The following is a 17,940-nucleotide window of genomic DNA, read 5'->3' on the forward strand; positions in this document are numbered from 1 at the left end:
AGGGCCGCTGGTTGCAAAGAGCGACGGAACGACAATCATGGGGGCGAGAATGCGCCCCCAGAGAACACGTGCGCCGTGCCGATGGGAAGCGACGAGAGCGGCTCGTGAGCGCAGGTGGCTCGGTTGAGTGCTCCCATCGCGGGACCCACCGCCGTGGGGGTGGGTGCGGTGGCAGCTTGGCGAGAGGCCTACGGCGAGCGGTGGATTTGTCCTGGCTGAGCAACGTCACAAGCCTGCCGAGCCGCACGAGGCGATGCCTCGCGGTGGCATCGCCCGCGGTCACATGATCGGGCAGCACGTGGGCGTACGAAGTGTGATGTCATCGCCTTGGATTAAAAAACATAAAAAGCTTTTATCTTGAGTGCTGTTATTTTTTTCACTTGCTGAATTCTGAGCAACCCTTTTAAGTACGTTGGCCTGCTTTCCAAAGGGCAAGTACCCAATAGTGGCAACCGCTTTCATGCTCAAAATTGTGTCCGTGTTTTGATCGTCTTTCTGAGAGTCGTGGGGAATCAACGCTGCAGACAGGCAGAAGGACAGAGCGAATGCATCGCGTCAACCGTAGTGTCGCTAACCAAACACGTTGAACTATCATTGCTCGTTGACATGACCGCGTAAATTAGACAATGAGGATGCAGAAACTTTTTAAAAAGTATTTAATCCTCGGAACGTTTTAAAATCCTTTTCATGTGAATGTAAATAAGCATTTCATGAGATTCTGACTAGCGTTATAAACCGGTGCACACAAAATGAACGAGCGCTAGCATCATCACGAAGTTATTCACAGCGAAGTGGGCTACGGGTTATTAATTCACGATATCAAGACCGTTTTTTTATTGTCATTGCTTGCTAAGCCTATGTAAAAATTGTAATCATTCTTACGTGAAAAAAAACAAAAAGCGACAACATAACGAAAACTTTCACGGTGGATGCTATAACCCTTAATTATCGCAGTGTTGTATTATTGAGCTGGTTGCGGTCATCAGTTTGGCCAGCAGCGCTTCAGTGGGCAATGGCTGCAAATCACCATGGGATGGTCATGAATTTGAACCTCACTTTGTGGTGGACTCGGTGAATAAAATGGGTAACACTTTGTGAAATCTCAACGAACGTCGTACTGTGGATAATCTGGCACCCACCGTCTAAATTTGGAATGCACCAGCAATGGTTCAGGGTTTCCAAAAGCGGATGAGCGTGGCTCCATAGTTGTTTCCTCATTGAGACACTTCGGCTTGACCTGATCCGGCAGCTGGCATCATTCCAGGTGCCAGGGGTAATCGGGCAGCATCACCGAGAAACCAGGTAAAACAAAAAACAGCTAACACAGCGATGAAATTTAAAGTGAAATTGTTGTTGCCTATTAAAAAAGAAAGTGATGTTGATGAAAATTGAAAAAAAACATCGATGACAAACAATAATTTCATTTGGCTCTGAATGGACTGTTGAAGAACTGGCTGACAGACTAGTTAGAAAGATCTAAATATTTTCTTAAATTTATTTTAGGGCAAACATGGCGAGGTCTTCATCCAGCAGTAAATTGACAATGGCTGATAATGATGATCATGATACATGTTATTCTATTACAGGCGTTGCAACAAATAGGCCGCAAACACAACGCAGCGTCAGTTCTGCGTGCGTCACGTCACCCCCTTCACGGCGCTCGCAAGCGAACGGCGTTGATGTGCAGCCCCGGTATTCAGGCTGCCCCTCTATCAGTGAGGGCCGATGGGTTCCCTTGGCAGCTGCAGAGAGCCGGAGCTGTCCGCGTTCTCCTGCTTCCGAGGCCCGTTGCCGTTGACCAGGGCGGCCAGATGTGGCGAGTGATTGACACGCGCGGGCCGGAGAGAAAAAGGTGGGCTCTCCTTGCTGTGAGCCACCTACATACGTAGCACCACGGAGGGACATCATCATCATAGTCATCATCTTTCATGCGGTTAGGTGGCCCGCCATGGTGGCGAGATGTTAACTCCCTCGCCTGGTGCACAGGAGGTCGTGGGTTTGATCACGACTCTGAGGCCTGCTGTATATTTGGAGTTGTGTGGTGCCTCTCCACCTATGGTCGCGTGTATTTTTCTCCAGCCCCTCCAGGTTTTTCCCTCCACATTTAGAATCAACATACGGTTATAGTTTTTGGATAATATACATTTCCATGCGATAAGACACTTTGTTGAGCTATCGTTCGTGGCCAGATTGCTTCTGAAAAAGAGCTGTATAGCTCAGTGGGCCTTACCTGGTAAAATATAAAAAATGTTCAGTGATTTAGTTTGTTTATATGCTGTTTCAGATAATTTTGGATCTCTTTCATATTTTCGGATCATTCACATTTGTGAATCATGTAATGTGTCTTCGTGCTGCCAAAACTGACATCGCCAGATACCATGTGATACCACTTCTGGTGGTAAAAGCGCGGTCGCGACACGATGTCCGTGACAGCGTCCGATGACGTGTTTACCAATCAATCCAAAACAATAACAAACATTCGGGGCAATCCAAAATTTGTATCTTGACCAGATTCTAAGATTTAATGGAATAATCCTTAAATCTCGTTTGACCTTTGGGCTGGCCTAATTTCACATAAAGCCTCCCAGTCTGACACGTAGAAAGCTTTTGGCGAGAAATATTATTCATAATAATAGTTTTTTTTAGGTTAGATCGCCAATTAGTAAGGTTTTTTTTACGTAAACAAAACACGCCAATTAGTTACTGCATCAGCCCAACGGTGTGTTGGAGAGCAAATCCACAACATTGACAATTTCAGTACAACGTTTCAAATCCTAAAAGAAAAAAAGGCACTGTAAATTCCACGTTTTATTCTGCTTCATTTTGCTTGGGGATTTTTTTTTATCATATCACAATTTACCGTGCTGACGTTTTATGTGCCGTGTCTTCTTTTGTTCCTTCATCTAAATCCTTTGCGCAAGTCGCAAGACATTCGGAAACTGGTGGCGCTTGAGTCAGATGTATAGGAAAGTATAGCGGTCCAATTGCTATTTCCCCAAACTCTGGTGAATCAAGACAATGTAAATAATGACATTTATACCATGAAGTAAATGACAGCCACTTGCATTTTATATTTACAAAGACATACATGTAACTATGTATGTTGAACTTCTTTCAGACCGTACGTAGCCAACCATGCTAAATGGAGGTGCGGGGGAAGGACAACAAACTAAACACAAAAATTAATTCTACAGAAATGTATTTTCAATCTAGATTTAAAGTTCATAGCTCCAGTGCTTATTAATATTGGAAGGAAGAGTTTTCTAGACAGCCGCAGAAGCGCATCTGAAAGCACGCGATCATGCAGTGACCATCTTTGTTCGATGGTTAGCCAAAAGCCGCTGCTGCGAGGATGACCGGTGTTCACGTGATGGTTTATGCTCCTTGACGAGATCAGAAAAGTATTGTGGTAATGAGTGCAACCTCATAAAATCATGACAACCTTCTCCCTGACAACCGAGCTTGTACCTTTCCGTGGGTGAGTGCTCTCACCTTGTTCTTTCTAGCGGTGGGTTCAGTCAGGTCCTCTTCCACTGTCTCTGCTGCCCTCTACAGAGCGAGACCAGGGTATGCCACACTCAGTAAAACGCATGGGTACGTCTTATTATCACGCAGCAATCGACGCAGCCCATGGACAATTGTACTCTCACTAACGCCCCGCGCCTCTGCCCACACCGCGGTGTAAATGGGTACACCGCGGTTGGTCGTTGGGCAGGTCACGTGTGCTGGGGTCGAGTGTGGGTAGCCCCACCTCCTTCAGAACGTCTGGCCAGGGCGCATCAATGGCCGTGGGCGGGATGGGACGTTGATGACTCGAGCGTAAATTGTGCGTGCAAAGCGCGGCCTTGCAAAGGTGAGGCCAGCGCCCGGGCCGCAGGTGCCACGGTGGCTAGGAGATGTTAACTGCCTCGCCTGGTGTGCAGAACATCGTGGGTTCGATCCCGACCCTGACGGCTGTATATTTGGAGTTTGCATGCCTCTCTGCCCGTGGTCACGTGGATTTTCTCTGGGTCCTCCGGTTTTTCCCTCCACAGTTAGAAACATGCATTTAGAGTTATTTGGTTACGATAAATGTCCACGTGATACGCCACTTGGTTGAGCTATCATTTGTTTAGTTTCAGTTTAGTTTATTGATAGCCTGGCCACTTCTAAATAACGAGCTACATAGGTCAGTGGGCCTAACCTAGTAATTTCAATATATGGGGGGGGGGGGGGGGTTAGGTGTTGGAGGTAGCAGAAACACAATGTTCACCTGGTCCAGTGGAAGTTCCACCTTAGTGTTGGTGTCCTCCTTCACTTCCCGTGCCCCCTGCATCTCCCTTCGGCCTGGCCGTGCCTTGAACACCCCAGCCTCGTCTGGAAAAGGAGCAAAAAAAATCAAAAAAGCCAGGACACGAACAACATATTGGACCGTTATACTTGGGGTCATCCGTGTCTCGAGTGCTTTTCAGTTTGTGCGATCTCCCGTATCTCCTCCGCTCGCCGCCATTGAACCGGAAGGAACGTTCATCACCTCCAGAGGATGGGGAGTGAGAGGACCGCCTGCCGCCATTGCCCCGCTTCACCCTGACTGGCCGGGGGTGGAACACCGCGTCGGAGTCGGTGCGGTCGCCCTTCCCCTCCTCATCCTTCTTGCCCGCCGCCTTAGGCCTGGTCGGGCCATCCGAGGCCCCCTCGCGCACGTCACCTGTGGAGCGCGTGTGTCGGTTTTCCTCCTGACACGCATACACGCACGAAGAAACCACCACGTCGAGATGCGAAGAAAAAAAAAGTGGAGAAAACAGGTTGGGAAAAAATGTAATAAAATCACACACGCGCAGGGCACGTGTAAGGCTTTGCAACACGTGTCTCTCTTCAGAAGTATTGAACAGGCAAGGAGCTGAAGAGTCGCCATCACTGTGAAAATTAGTTGGCATGTTCGCAAGGGAGTCCTTTTTTTTTTGCTTTGGTTTGTGTCTTCCCAGTTTTTTGGAGCAAAGCTTGTATGTGCTTGGCTGCTTTTCAATAATGGTAAGTCCCTAATAGTAATGGCAACTTTTCCCCCAAAGTTTTGTTCATATTGCGCCGTGTTTACGTGAGCGATGGAACTTCGACACCCTCCCCCCCCCCCCCTTTATAGCCATACGTACAAAACTAACGCGTGAACTGAACTTACAGGACCCCCACGCTAACTGTTTGGCTTGTAACAGAGTTTCAGAATGAGGTTTCACTGGGTCGAGCGCCGAATGAAAGTTGTTGACAACCAATAAGAAATACTGAGAGAGCAACCGGTGAGATTCGAGGGTTTGGATCTTGAATTCTCGTTAAAAATGAAAGATCACTTTCGAGTGTGAGGGGTATCACGGTCTAAGCCTGGTGTCTCCGATTTCAGAAAGTGGAGAGTTTTAAAAAAAAATTGTGCATGCAAAGTGTGGATAAGAGACAAGCTTTTTTTATATAGTTGTCGAAAAAAACACAGCCAATCACAAAATAAGCTATTGTCATATACACTAAGAGTAAATCAGTATGTCTCCCTTATCGGCAAATGTAAACAAATTGCTATATGCTTACGTCCTAATTGGTTGACACACTTTGCCCAAGTAAAATACACTTCACGGTTACACGAATGAGTCTTAAATGTCTATCGTAAATCATGGAGCTGCCAACAACGAAAGCGATATATTTATTCTCGAGGATTTTAGTTTTCAAAGCAAGTGAACACTTTGTGATTGATGTTCAAAAGCACTCGGGGCTCACCTGCAGAGGTGGAGAGATTAGGACAGAGTCACTGACTCCCCCTGTCGACTGGCTGAGCCTCTTAATCTGATCACAGGGATGCAGAGAGAGAGACCGACAGAGCTCTGCTGCGCTAACGCAAGAGACCGCGCGGAACCAAAAAGAGTAATTTATTTACCATTCGTGAAAATGAAAGGCTGTTACATTTCTGGCCATGGAGTGACCAAAACTGGGCAAACAAGACGGGGGGTGGGGGGGGAACAATTAGACACAACGCGAATGAAACAGTCAAAAAGAGGCTAAATATTACCGATCGTTTAAATGAATTGTGACCATTCAGCAAATGTTCGAGGAAACAACATTTCATGCCTAATAAATAACTTCCAACGGATAAATAACTACAACACTTTGTTGTAATGTCTCGGCACTGTCAGCACTGTTCATGTTTTTTTTTACTCAACTGCACTAAAGCAGGACTGTTGCCCTGACGAAATCGTTACCACACTGGACTCGAAATCCATAAGTCAATGGTTAAATGTCCCGGCAATGGCAGTTGAAGCAATGGGCACGTCTTTTGTTTGTAATCTCCTTCCACCTCTGTCCACCCAGTAGCATGAACTGGGGGCACCAACGTTAGCCAATTGGCAGGTTGTGTGTGTGGTGGGGTAAAGTGTGGGTACCCCCACTTCTTCCAACATCTCTGGCCACTGTGAAAGAGGAGAAATACTGTACACCTCCAGCTGCACATGAGACGTTTAATAGTTCTTCGGCAAAACCCTTCAAGTGACGTTTTTAATCGTTCACACAATTGTGGCCGCACTCTCCCGTTCACTCTGCTATTAGTTTGTCGAATTTCAGAAAATTAATGACAAAATCATAATGTGATGGGTTTCTTGTGCCATCATTGGTGACTGAGCAGAGGCCTTATACTAGTTACACGTGAGATTCCATGTTTATTAATGGGAGGCGACCCAGATTCCATCCCAGTTCTCAGTGGTCATTGGCCCAGTGCTTTCATCTCTGAGCCATCCAGCCGCCTCGCTGCATTATAACACGTTCTCGGTCTGATAAGTTTGCTCACAAAGTCAGGCTTTCGAAACTAGTTCAGCTGAGAAGCTGCATCACTATAACATTTGAGTAATAATTTTTTTTATTTTACCTCTGATTTCTTCTTCCAATTTGAAGACACTGGCGGAAGAGAAGTACGGTTGGATCTGGAAGAAAACAAAAAGCAGTCAGGTACAGCACTGTTATTAATTTATTGAATATACAACTTAGTGGGAGAGAGAAGCTTGCAACAATAGAGTAATTAAACGTTACCTGCATCCGCTGTGACACCAAGGTACCTTTGCTCTGCCCACCATATATTTTTACCATGGGGAAAAACCCCACGATAAGCTCTAACACGACACGATACTGGTTGTAACGCTGTGAACAATTTGCAGCCATCATGATGGCGATAATGTTTTTGAAAAGTGAGTCCCTCTTGTGCTCCCTTTATCCCTGTCTTAGGAACCTGTCTTGCTAATTCCTGCAAACGTGTTCCGCCCATCCACAACCTCCTCTTCACAATTACATCTACACACACCGCGTCGACCCATTTGGTTTGCCCGTATTCTTCTACAGAGAAAATCCGTGTTCAGGTTCATACGGCGTACAGCCTTTTCAATACGGGCAAACAATTGTGTCTATTTGTTTGTGTTTCTCCCTTGTGATGGGACTTTGTAGGATTAACGTAGAGATGTATAAGGGCACCGGGTGACCAATAAGGTCTGCAATGATCTGTAATAAGGTAGGGCACTGATAAGGGCTTCACAGGTATGTCTACAGAGCTTTCCTGACACATTCTATACCGAGCCACCAAGCTGCTTACACCTCTCCTCCCATTAAACGTATTGCATCCTTCACAAGCAACTGCGTTCAAAAGCCACGAGATTATGTTGTTATTGTTTCGCTCAAGGGCAGTTCTCTAACCCGTATAGCAACAGGCATTCATGTAGCCACAAGAACCTGTCCAAACATTACAATTGACATGGCCAGGTTCCCGAAGTTGTTAATGTTGTCCATAGCTTGCTAATGCAGTCATCTCTTTACTTCCTACTCACAAATCCCCACATTATACGAAAACTAAACTACTCTTTATTTTACCAGGCAAGGCTCACTGAGCTACGTAGCTCTTTTTCAGAAGCGATCTGGCCACAAATTATATCTCAACGAAGTGGCTTATGATGTGGACATTTATAGCAGCCAAATACTCTAAATGCACGTTGATTCTAAATGTGAATGGGAAACCCGGAGGATCCAGAGAAAAAGCACGTGACTACGAGGAGAGAGACACACAAACTCCAAATATACAGGCGTCGGGGTCAGGATTGAGCCCACGACCTCCTGCATACCAAGCGAGGGAGTTGACATCCTTAAAGACAACAGATTTGTACTACCTGCACATGCACACGTCCTCCTGGTACGCGTGCAATGACGGTAAGAACCCCGCTGCTTCCCGTCGACGTGAGTGTCAAGACTCCATTCCGACAAGATTAGAATAATTTCGGCAGCATTGTTTGAGCTTGCCACTGGGCAGACGACTCAATCAGAAGAGAAAAAGATAGCATTGGCTTGAAGTAAATAATGATCATGGCAATGATGATGATCATGATGATTATGAGTGTGACGATGTGAAGCAGAATTCCCATCCCCCGACAGAATGTCCGCTGTGTGTGATGGTCTCTCCTGTTTGACGAGTGGTAGTGTAGTGGTTAGCACGCTGCGCTATGACCCGAATTCGACTCCCACTCACGGCCAACATCAGTGACGATTATCTGAACCGATCCTGGGTCTCCCCTAGGTCGACTCAACCTCTAAAGAGTAAACATCTCCACGAGGGAGACAAAGGCGGTCGTGCGTGGTGCTCGCCTTCATGTGCCGCACCGGCCTTGATTGGTTCTCGCCGACAACACTTGCCGCAGCCGTCTGTCAAGGCTATACGGGGGAGCTTTGTCGTGTTTGTGGAGTTTTTTTAGCGTACATCTGCACCACAAGGAGTTCGCAAGGGCCAATCCCGAGTTGTATCCAGGTTGGGTCCCCTCCACTTTATTCAAACGAGAAAGCTACAAAGCACAGGGGGAGGTGGTGGGATGCGGGAGGAGCAGCAGGCAGCAGGCAGGAGGTCCGCTCTCCACTGCTGGAGTATGGAGACACCAAACCGCGAGCATGTGACGGCCTCCTCATCCCAATGCTGTACCTGGAGCTGGGAGTGCTGCCTACTGCCACGCATTGACGACGTTGATGGGGCTGTCTGGAATGTTTTTGCGGCTGTCTGAAACGCTCTTCCTTACGATAGTAGAAGCCACTGGATTTGTGCATTTTTTAATCATCTAGATTTAAAAAAAAACATTCTTTAGAACTGCTTTTAGCTTGTTGTCCTTTCCACGCACCTCCGATTTGCACGATCGTTTGCGTACGGTGCGAAAGAAGTTCAACGTGCGTAATCTGTAAAGGGTTTCCAAAGGATTCACAAGTCACGCTTGGGTGTTCATTCTACCGCACGGGGACCGCACCTCCCGAACCTGCACCGCGCTTTATTCCGACTTGCTACGACGGCGACGACGACGACGGACCGAGTTGACATTGGCGCCGACGGAGCGAAGAGTGGCTCCGCGTGACGGGCCACGTACCTGCGCACCCGACTGCGTGACGCCCACCGCGCCACCAGCTCCCCGTAGGGCAGCGGCTTGAAGCGCTCGCTGCCCACGGCCACGTAGAAGTGTCCGTTCTCGAGCTCGCTCGCCCCGCGCACGGGCAGCCCTTCCAGCTGGCACAGCCTGCACACAAAGTGGGGCCGTGAGCAAACGCGAACGATCACACGCCTCCGACGCCGCGCCGCACTGCCGCGAGCTCACGTTCTGCTATTGCGTTTCTGAGCCCGGCTTATTGCGGCGTCATTCATGTGCCGTATGAAAGCTGGACTTCGCTCGCGCCGCGCGTGACCAAACGTGGCTAATCGCGGGCGCGGGAGAAGGACAACAGGCTAACCACAAAAAAGCTGTTCTGAAGAAATGAGTTTTCAATCACACACAGCATAGTAATTTCTCGAACAGCGCCATCAACTGAGATACCACCAGTTGTAGTGGAACTCTGAAATCGTAACTTAGGCCATATTGTGTCGTGCTCGATATATACACGATAGTGGGATGTGTGGGGGCTCTGTACATCTGTCTCAATGGAAGACGGTATGTATATATTTTTTATCGAGATATCCCTCAGTTGTATCAATTCTGGGATTTGATTTGTTTTCATTCACTGTAATTTTAGTTTAGCATGTGAAAAAAGCGCTGTTGACTGAAAGTTTGAATAAATCCAATAATTAAATCTAACCATTTACAAAATGAACATCGAATAAACGGAAATGGTGAATAAACAATGACAGCTCATGCTGTGAACTCGCATCCATCCAACAGCCGGATGGTGACACCGGAACCTCGTGCTCCATGATAGGTGCTAAAGAGTTGTACTCTGTTCCAAAATAGAATAATACCCACAGTCAGTGCCGGATTAAGCTAGTGCGGGGCCTGTAGCATATGTTATTAAGAGGCCCTAAAAAAACATAAATATTAAAACACATTTTTAACTTGCATAGTAAAGCAATTGTATTTTTGCATTTGCTATACAGCCAAATAATACGACAAATCGCTAACCTTAAACACCCAGTCGTTCGTAAAAGTATAAGGCGGTATAGTACTATAGTAATAGAGCAAGTGCAGAATCACTGAACCAGAATTGATAGCTTGAAAGCATTTAGCGCGCGACCCTTGAACGTGTGGGGCCCGTAGCTACTACATGTGTAGCTACTTTTACTACTCGGATTATAATCCAGCACTGCCCACAGTGTGGCCTGGCATGGCAGTGCCTACGTCAATTCTAAGGCTCTGGCGCAGGGGTTGGCAACAGGCGGCTTTTTGGCTGCCCCCTTGCGGGCAACCATTTTTCATTTTTCAAACCATAAATCTTAAAACATAATTTTATGAAAAAAAATAATTGAATAAATATGGGTCACTGTGGAATGTCTTGGTGACAATACAATGTGCAAATTTTGATTTAAAGCTTTCGTGACTGCAGTAATTCATATGCTTAGCTCTTTCGGTAAAGTCACGTTGAAGGGAAACAATAAAATAGACAGAGGTTCTTTGTAAGCCATCTGGCTACCATGAGAGATTCGTTCATGAGGCTATCCACATATACAAGCACAGAGACAATTTCAACCGAGAAGATGGATTCTGGCTTAGCAATCATTGGAAAGATTTGATAAACCATTTCAGGTCTTAATTGATTGTTCACGCTTACGGTGGCTTTCAGACAGCATACATTAATTTTTCGTCTCCCGCCTCCTCTTTTCAGAACATAGATGGACTAGTCCTTCTAAATAAACTGCCAAATCGCTGCGCGTGGCGCTAACGTTTTTTTATAAATAAAAAAACACCGCTCGAAATAAATAAATACATAAATAAATAAATGGACGCGGACCACCACTTCTTTCAAATGTTTCTTGCCGTTGGTTTTTCACACCTGATGATGACCGTTTGTGTTATGGTCGAAACGTCGTGAGAATTTTTATTATTATATATATTTTATTATATTATTGTTTCCCTTCAACGTGACTTTACCGAAAGAGCTAAGAATAATACAATGTGCAGTTGTACTGTATTGCCAAAGAATAACTAAAGGCGGTGGGGGGGGGGGGGGATACTAAATAGACGCAGTTTATTCAATCGCCTATTTTGTTCACGTCAGAATGTGTCGTCATCTGCTGTATACCTGCTGTGTCTGTGTACAAGTGACTCTGCGCGTGATGCGGCTCCCGAACTAGTTTAATCAAAGACAAAAACACGCAAAAATGCCTCTGCTTCTTCCTGTTCTTTGCAAGGTCGCCAACCCCCGAATCCGAAGGCACCCAGATTGTGCCTTTCATTTGTGCCTTCCAACCTGCAGCGTTACGAAGTCGTCAGTCGACGGCAGTGCAGCAGACACGTTTGTGACCTGTTTAAGACCCTGAGAGTGTGCGATAACCGCGCGTCCCGTCTATTTCCCACCATATCCGAAAGAAAGAAAGAAAACAACTCATTGAGAAACTGGGAATCGTGGAGGTGACTTGAGGCGAATGCCACGTGTCAGAGCACTGCGCCTGGCAGCACTGAGTTCGTTGGTTTATAATCGGAGCTTCAGCCACAACATTATTGCATCGTCTTTGGTTCTTTCGGTAAAGTCACGTAGAATGAGAATAAAATAATAAATTGATAAAATAAAATAACACAATAATATTCTCACGACGTTTCGGCCACAACACAGACAGTCTCGCCCCTTCACCTGATGAAGGCCGCTTGTGTTGTGGCCGAAACGTCGTGAGAATATTATTGTGTTATTTTATTTTATCAATTTATTATTTTATTCTCATTCTACGTGACTTTACCGAAAGAACCAAAGAAGATGAATCATTGCAGTCACGAAAGCTTTAAATCGAAATTATTGCATCGGTTTCTTATTTGTAAGTGAAATTATTGTCACAGACTGGCCACCAACAATTGCACAAGACCAACAGTGATATTATTATTATTTATTTTTTTCCACTTCATTTAAAGATCTTCCTGTTCTCTGAATTAAAAATGTTGCGTTGGTTGATGCGTGCGCACGCATTCTGTGTAAGGGCACATCGGCGGTGAGCCCCGAGTGTGGATCAACATGAGTAGTTTATTTAGCGAATGCTTTTGCACGTGACTTTAACACAGCGAGAGCCCTGGATACACAAGGCAAATAAATACATATTTGGTGCTTACGTGCTGGGACTCCTCTACTTACAAACGAGTTGCGTGCAGGAGGTCTGTTCGTAAGTCGATTTATTCGTAAGTCCAACGTTACTCTTGTCGATTCCAAGCACGTTGTACGACATGTGCACTAAACACGCCGGAATGGCTTTAAAAGTTGTATAATCCCTTGTAGATGCAGATGCCACTGGTTCTTCACGTTCTGCAGATGTAGATGACACCACCGCCAAATATGGCAGGAAACTGAACATACGGACACGTGTGTTCGTATCTCTGAAAGTTCGTAAGTCGAATGTTAGTAAGTAGTGGAGTCCCTGTATGTCAATGGGTCTATGTGTGACTCATGTGTGTGGACGTCAGCCCCACGCCACGACAGAGCCACGTGACAGCCTCACCCAGCCACGTGCAGGGCAACAAACCAGGAGGGGTGAAGCGACCCTATGGCGCTGCGTCAGAGGAGCCAGCAGGTGGCGAGGATGACAGACGGATGAAAGCCCCATTGCGGGAACAGAATCAGAACACCGTATGTATTCATACTGGAGGAATCCGATGAGCTATGAAGCTCTTTTTCACAGGCGTCACAACAACAAATAATGCAAACACACGATAGGAGTGCAAATTGCGGGCAAGGTAAACAAATCACCACACAGCGGTGAGCCACTTTGAACTCCGTGCGAGTTTGTGTGTCTCCACGTGAGTCTGTGTCGCCAAGTGAGTCTTTGAGTCGTTATGTGAGACCACAAAATCATGAACCAATGCAAGTGTAGGAACCAATATGTGAGACCACATAGTCGTGAACTACCGTGGATTGTGTGTAAGTCTATGGGTCTCTATGCGAGTCTATGGGTCTCTATGCGAGTCTATAGGTATATATGCGAGTCTGAGTCTCAATATGAATCTATGGGTCTTTGGTGCGCATCTATGGGTCTCTATGTGAGTCTACGGGTCTCTATGCGAGGCTATAGGTATCTATGCGAGTCTATAGGTATCTATGCGAGTCTGAGTCTCAATATGAGTCTATGGGTCTTTGTGCGCATCTATGGGTCTCTATGTGAGTCTACGGGTCTCTATGTACATAGCGTCTGTGGGTCTCTATGCGAGTCTATAGATCTCTGTGCGAGTCTATGGCTTTATATGTGAATCTATGGGTCTCTATGCGAGTCTATGGGTCTCTGTGTGAGTCTACGGGTCTCTATGTGAGTCTATGGGTCTCTGTGTGAGTCTATGGGTCTCTGTGTGAGTCTATGGGTCTCTATGTGAATCTACGGATCTCTATGCGAGTCTATGGGACTCTATGTGAATCTACGGGTCTCTATGCGAGTCTATGGGTCTCTATGTGAGTATATGGGTCTCTATGTGAGTCTATGGGTCTCTATACGAGTCTATGGGTCTCTGTGTGAGTCTACGGGTCTCTATGTACGTAGAGTCTGTGGATCTCTATGTGAGTCCACGGGGCTCTGTGTGAGTCTATGGGTCTCTATGTGAATCTATGGGTCTCTATGCGAGTCTATGGGTCTCTGTGTGAGTCTACGGGTCTCTATGTGAGTCTATGAGTCTTTATGCGAATCTATGGGTCTCTATGTGAGTCTACGGGTCTCTATGTACATAGCGTCTGTGGGTCTCTATGTGAGTCCATGGGGCTCTGTGTGAGTCTATGGGTCTCTATGTGAGTCTACGGGTCTCTATGTACGTAGAGTCCGTGGGTCTCTATGTGAGTCTACGGATCTCTATGTTAGTCTATGGGTCTTTATAAGAACATATGGGTTTCTATGTGAGTCTACGGATCTCTATGTGAGTCTATGGGTCTTTATAAGAACATATGGGTCTATATGTGAGTCTACGGGTCTCTATGTACGTAGCGTCTGTGGGTCTCCATGTTAGTCTGATGGTCCCTATGCGAGTCTATGGACCTGTGTGTGAGTCTATGAGCATCTGAGTCTATGGGTCTCATATTATTGTGTGAGCGCACATAGCAATGAAGCACTGTGAACCCTCGAACATTCAACGGAAGCATTGAAGCAATCCACTGCACATAGACTAAAGCCGTTCCCTGGTTCACTGCTCTCTGCCCATGGGCTTCGAGGTTACTTTCACTCACAGGGGCCTTCCCATACAGCCACATGAGGGACACGGAGCGGGGAGAGTGAGCAGGGCTACAACTAGACTCTTAACAATTTACCCCCACGCGATTCGATAAATTGTCACAATTTTAGAGTTGCCAAGTCTTTTTTCTCTATTATGCAGGTTTTTAGGGGTTAGATCGCATAAATATATGAATGTGTCGTTAAACCTGCAACCACCCGACACAGCCAACTGGTAAGGTTTGTCACGTAAACAGAACGTGGCCAATTCGTCACTAGTGCGGCACGCCGGTGTGTTGGAGAGCAAAGCCGCAACATTTACAATCTGAGTACGACGTTTCGCCAGTGATTACAACTGGCTTCATCAGGCGACGGTCAGAGGTGTGTGTTGGCAATGTGGTGAATGTAGAGCCCCCCTGGTGGGTGCAGAGTTCACAACGGACCAATCAGATAACAGCAAATTCACTCGACGTGCACGTGATGTAAAGCAATAACGATTTTTTTTTCATGCTCACGATATCACGAACGTAGATATTTGTTTCAGTCAATGAATCGGCATCTTTCGATTGAAAGCTTTCGTGACTGCAAGGATTCATCTTCTTTGGTTCTTTCGGTAAAGTCACGTAGAATGAGAATACAATAATAAAATAACACAATGAAATTCTCACGACGTTTCGGCCACAACGCAAGCGGCTTCAATGTCTCTGTCGTCCCGACAGGTCTGTACCTTTCACCTGAAGACGGCCGCTTGCGTTGTGGCCGAAACGTCGTGAGAATTTTATCGTGTTATTTTATTATTTTATTCTCATTCTACGTGACTTTACCGAAAGAACCAAAGAAGATGAATCGGCATCGTTTACATTTCTGAATTTTGCCGATGTTATTCACATCCTGCATCGGGCGCCAGAGTCCGCACTTGGATCGTAAGACACACGCACTGAACCCACCAGGAGACGTGCGCGCTCTGAGCCAGCAAGTGTATTTGTTTTAAGCCAGGTTCGTCTGAAATAACATTGACTAAAAGTTATTTAAAATGTAGCTGAATTCATAGTGAAGTCACATCCAAGCAGACTGACATGTTTGCCATCAATCACAATCGGTCTATTTACTGACAAGAGTGCAGGAGGCAGAATTGATGGAAGATCCTAACGTAAACAAATAAAAAGAAAGTTGTTTTAGGCAATTGACTTCGTGCTTATGAGCATTCTAAGAATATAGATATAGATGTGAACGAGAACATCACTGGAGAGAGTGCGGGAATTAATTAGTTGCTGTGGCTTATCTCATTCGATAAGCGACCTGCTTTAAGAATCTTGCTTGATGGGAATCAGGCTTACGTTGATGAGCGGCTTCATCATGGTTTTAAGGACAGGACTGGTATTCTACAGAACAACACAGGTTTGAGAACATATGGTCATGTTGATATTCTGATGGTGTTGAACACTACAAGAGTCCAGCTGGTAAATCTTTAATAGACGTGCCACAATGTTTTGCACTTAATTGAATTTGTAGGTCTCAGGTTTTCCCGTTGCTGGTTAACCAAAAAATGCATTAAATATCTCATACCACAAAGAATGTCTAGTGATCTGTGGGGAAAAAAAAAACGTATTAAAGTGGCAGGGACATTAAACAGCGAGGGCTTATGCTTGTGTACCTTGAGATTAAACTCCAGAGCAGGCAAGTCGAGGCTTGCATAAATCCTGTCCATAGAAAGCAAATAAACATTGTATGGAATGCGTGGGACTGACAGCTATGAGGTCAACATATCAAATAATGTGATGCAACAGATAAATATCTTACAATCAAAACTTCTATGTAATGCACCGTTTCACTCAACATAAGGGAGCCAAATGTATAAACACTTGACAATCTCAATTACATTGCTTGCTCTGTTACCGGATTTTAAGACACTCCGGAAAGCAATACACACCCGAAACTTGTCCCCAGAGTCAATAAAGCTGTAATAAATCAAATGTGTGGGCACATACAGACACCTACACATCTTCCAGAATATAAGATGCCCCGCATATCGTTTTGATTTAAAGTGTGTGACAGCGTGTCTTATAACCTGGAGAATATGGTCGTCATGTACGTATGAATAAATTACCGTTTGTCGAAGCACTTTGGGGTACCGTAGCACTTAAGGCTCTTTGCTCAATGCTGAAACTTGTTTCACCCATTGACCCGAGTTAAACTTTAACGAAGTTTAACTCGGATCCGTTTCGTGGCAGTGGCGCGTTAGGCGGGGGGCGGGGGGCCACTTTCCCACCCGCGCTAAGTGCAATGCCGTTTGTTCGTTGTTACGGGGTGGGGGAGGTAGGGCGCCGCATTAGATCGGGTGATATTTCATCAGGTCGAAGCAGATCAGTGAACGCCGTCCCTTCTCTCTCTCTCTCGAACAACAACAAGGCCTCCGGCCCTGTCCAACGTTGGAGGCGTTGCACGCGCTGGAGAGTTCCCCTGTCCTCGTCGTGCCAGGCCAAGGCCCAGGCGATTGTAATTTCCGAAGAATGTCGAACAATTCTCCTTGCCCTGGCAAGGCACCGCAGGCAAAGGGTCCGGGACCGGATCGTGCCGTTTTTTGTGGAATGCTGAAAACCTGCTGTGCTAGATGACATGGACATTGGCAGCACAGCAAGCGGATTGGTGAGTCCATCCGTGCAGACCTCTTAAGCGTAGTCCACTCGCATCAATGAGTTTACTCCGGGGCCATAACAGTTTATGCCCACGTGCAAAACAATCATTAGCAGAATTGAACAAACATCCCATTTGGGAGTCTCCTTGTTATTGTACCACCAACAATACACCTATTGTTTTGTCATGGAAACATTACGTATAAGGCCCCCGTTAAAATGGTTTTACTCAATGCTTAATATTCCATTAGTTTGTGTTATTTGCATTATCGTTACAAAGCCACATTGTGGATTTGGGGCGTGAAGGCTTCCCATCGTGGGCACCAATGCTGGCGAGATGGAGACTTCTTTTCTATCGTACGGCTGATGATGTAGACGCAGAGCAACAACTACAATGTTACATTCAGGTGGTCAAGCCAGACAACCGCGTCAGGAGTAGCGGAGTGTATCGCTGCGATGCCTCTTTCGTATTTTTTTGTGGGTCGGGCATTATTGCGTCGTTATAGTTTGTACGATCTGTTCTGGATGGCCGCAGTCGCACACTTCTAGAGAGTTTTTAATTTCCCACTCGTGCATCAGGTGTCCGCATCTGCCACGGTTTGTCCAGCAGTAGATGCGGTTCAGGATAGACCATCAGCTTCGTGGAAGATCAGGAGCGGGGATCTTCTGCGTTGGATCTTTCACAACAAGGTGTTT

At 46.1% G+C, this 17,940-nt stretch overlaps 1 protein-coding gene across 3 annotated transcripts in view; it reads right to left on the reverse strand.

Moving 5' to 3' along the window:
- Positions 1 to 639: 639 nt before the first annotated feature.
- LOC116946536 (doublecortin domain-containing protein 2-like) overlaps positions 640 to 17,940 on the reverse strand; it is a 67,699-nt gene continuing 50,398 nt past the window's right edge. The window contains exons 5-11 of one of the 3 annotated variants that reach the window (XM_076070118.1): positions 9,390 to 9,536; positions 6,875 to 6,929; positions 5,894 to 5,944; positions 4,514 to 4,715; positions 4,253 to 4,356; positions 3,493 to 3,549; positions 640 to 1,877 (exon numbers count right to left, since the gene is read on the reverse strand). In XM_076070118.1, the coding sequence (XP_075926233.1) occupies positions 1,713 to 1,877; positions 3,493 to 3,549; positions 4,253 to 4,356; positions 4,514 to 4,715; positions 5,894 to 5,944; positions 6,875 to 6,929; positions 9,390 to 9,536 (781 nt within the window). In that variant the 3' untranslated portion in view covers positions 640 to 1,712. Of the gene's footprint in view, positions 1,878 to 3,492; positions 3,550 to 4,252; positions 4,357 to 4,513; positions 4,716 to 5,736; positions 5,803 to 5,893; positions 5,945 to 6,874; positions 6,930 to 9,389; positions 9,537 to 17,940 lie in introns of all 3 variants that reach the window. The other 2 variants (XM_032961513.2, XM_032961514.2) reach the window with 2 other exon arrangements.

This window comes from Petromyzon marinus, chromosome 27 (assembly GCF_048934315.1).
Source record: "Petromyzon marinus isolate PM22_M1 ecotype Great Lakes invasive population chromosome 27, UKy_Petmar_22M1.pri1.0, whole genome shotgun sequence".
In the NCBI taxonomy this organism is placed as follows: domain Eukaryota; kingdom Metazoa; phylum Chordata; class Hyperoartia; order Petromyzontiformes; family Petromyzontidae; genus Petromyzon; species Petromyzon marinus.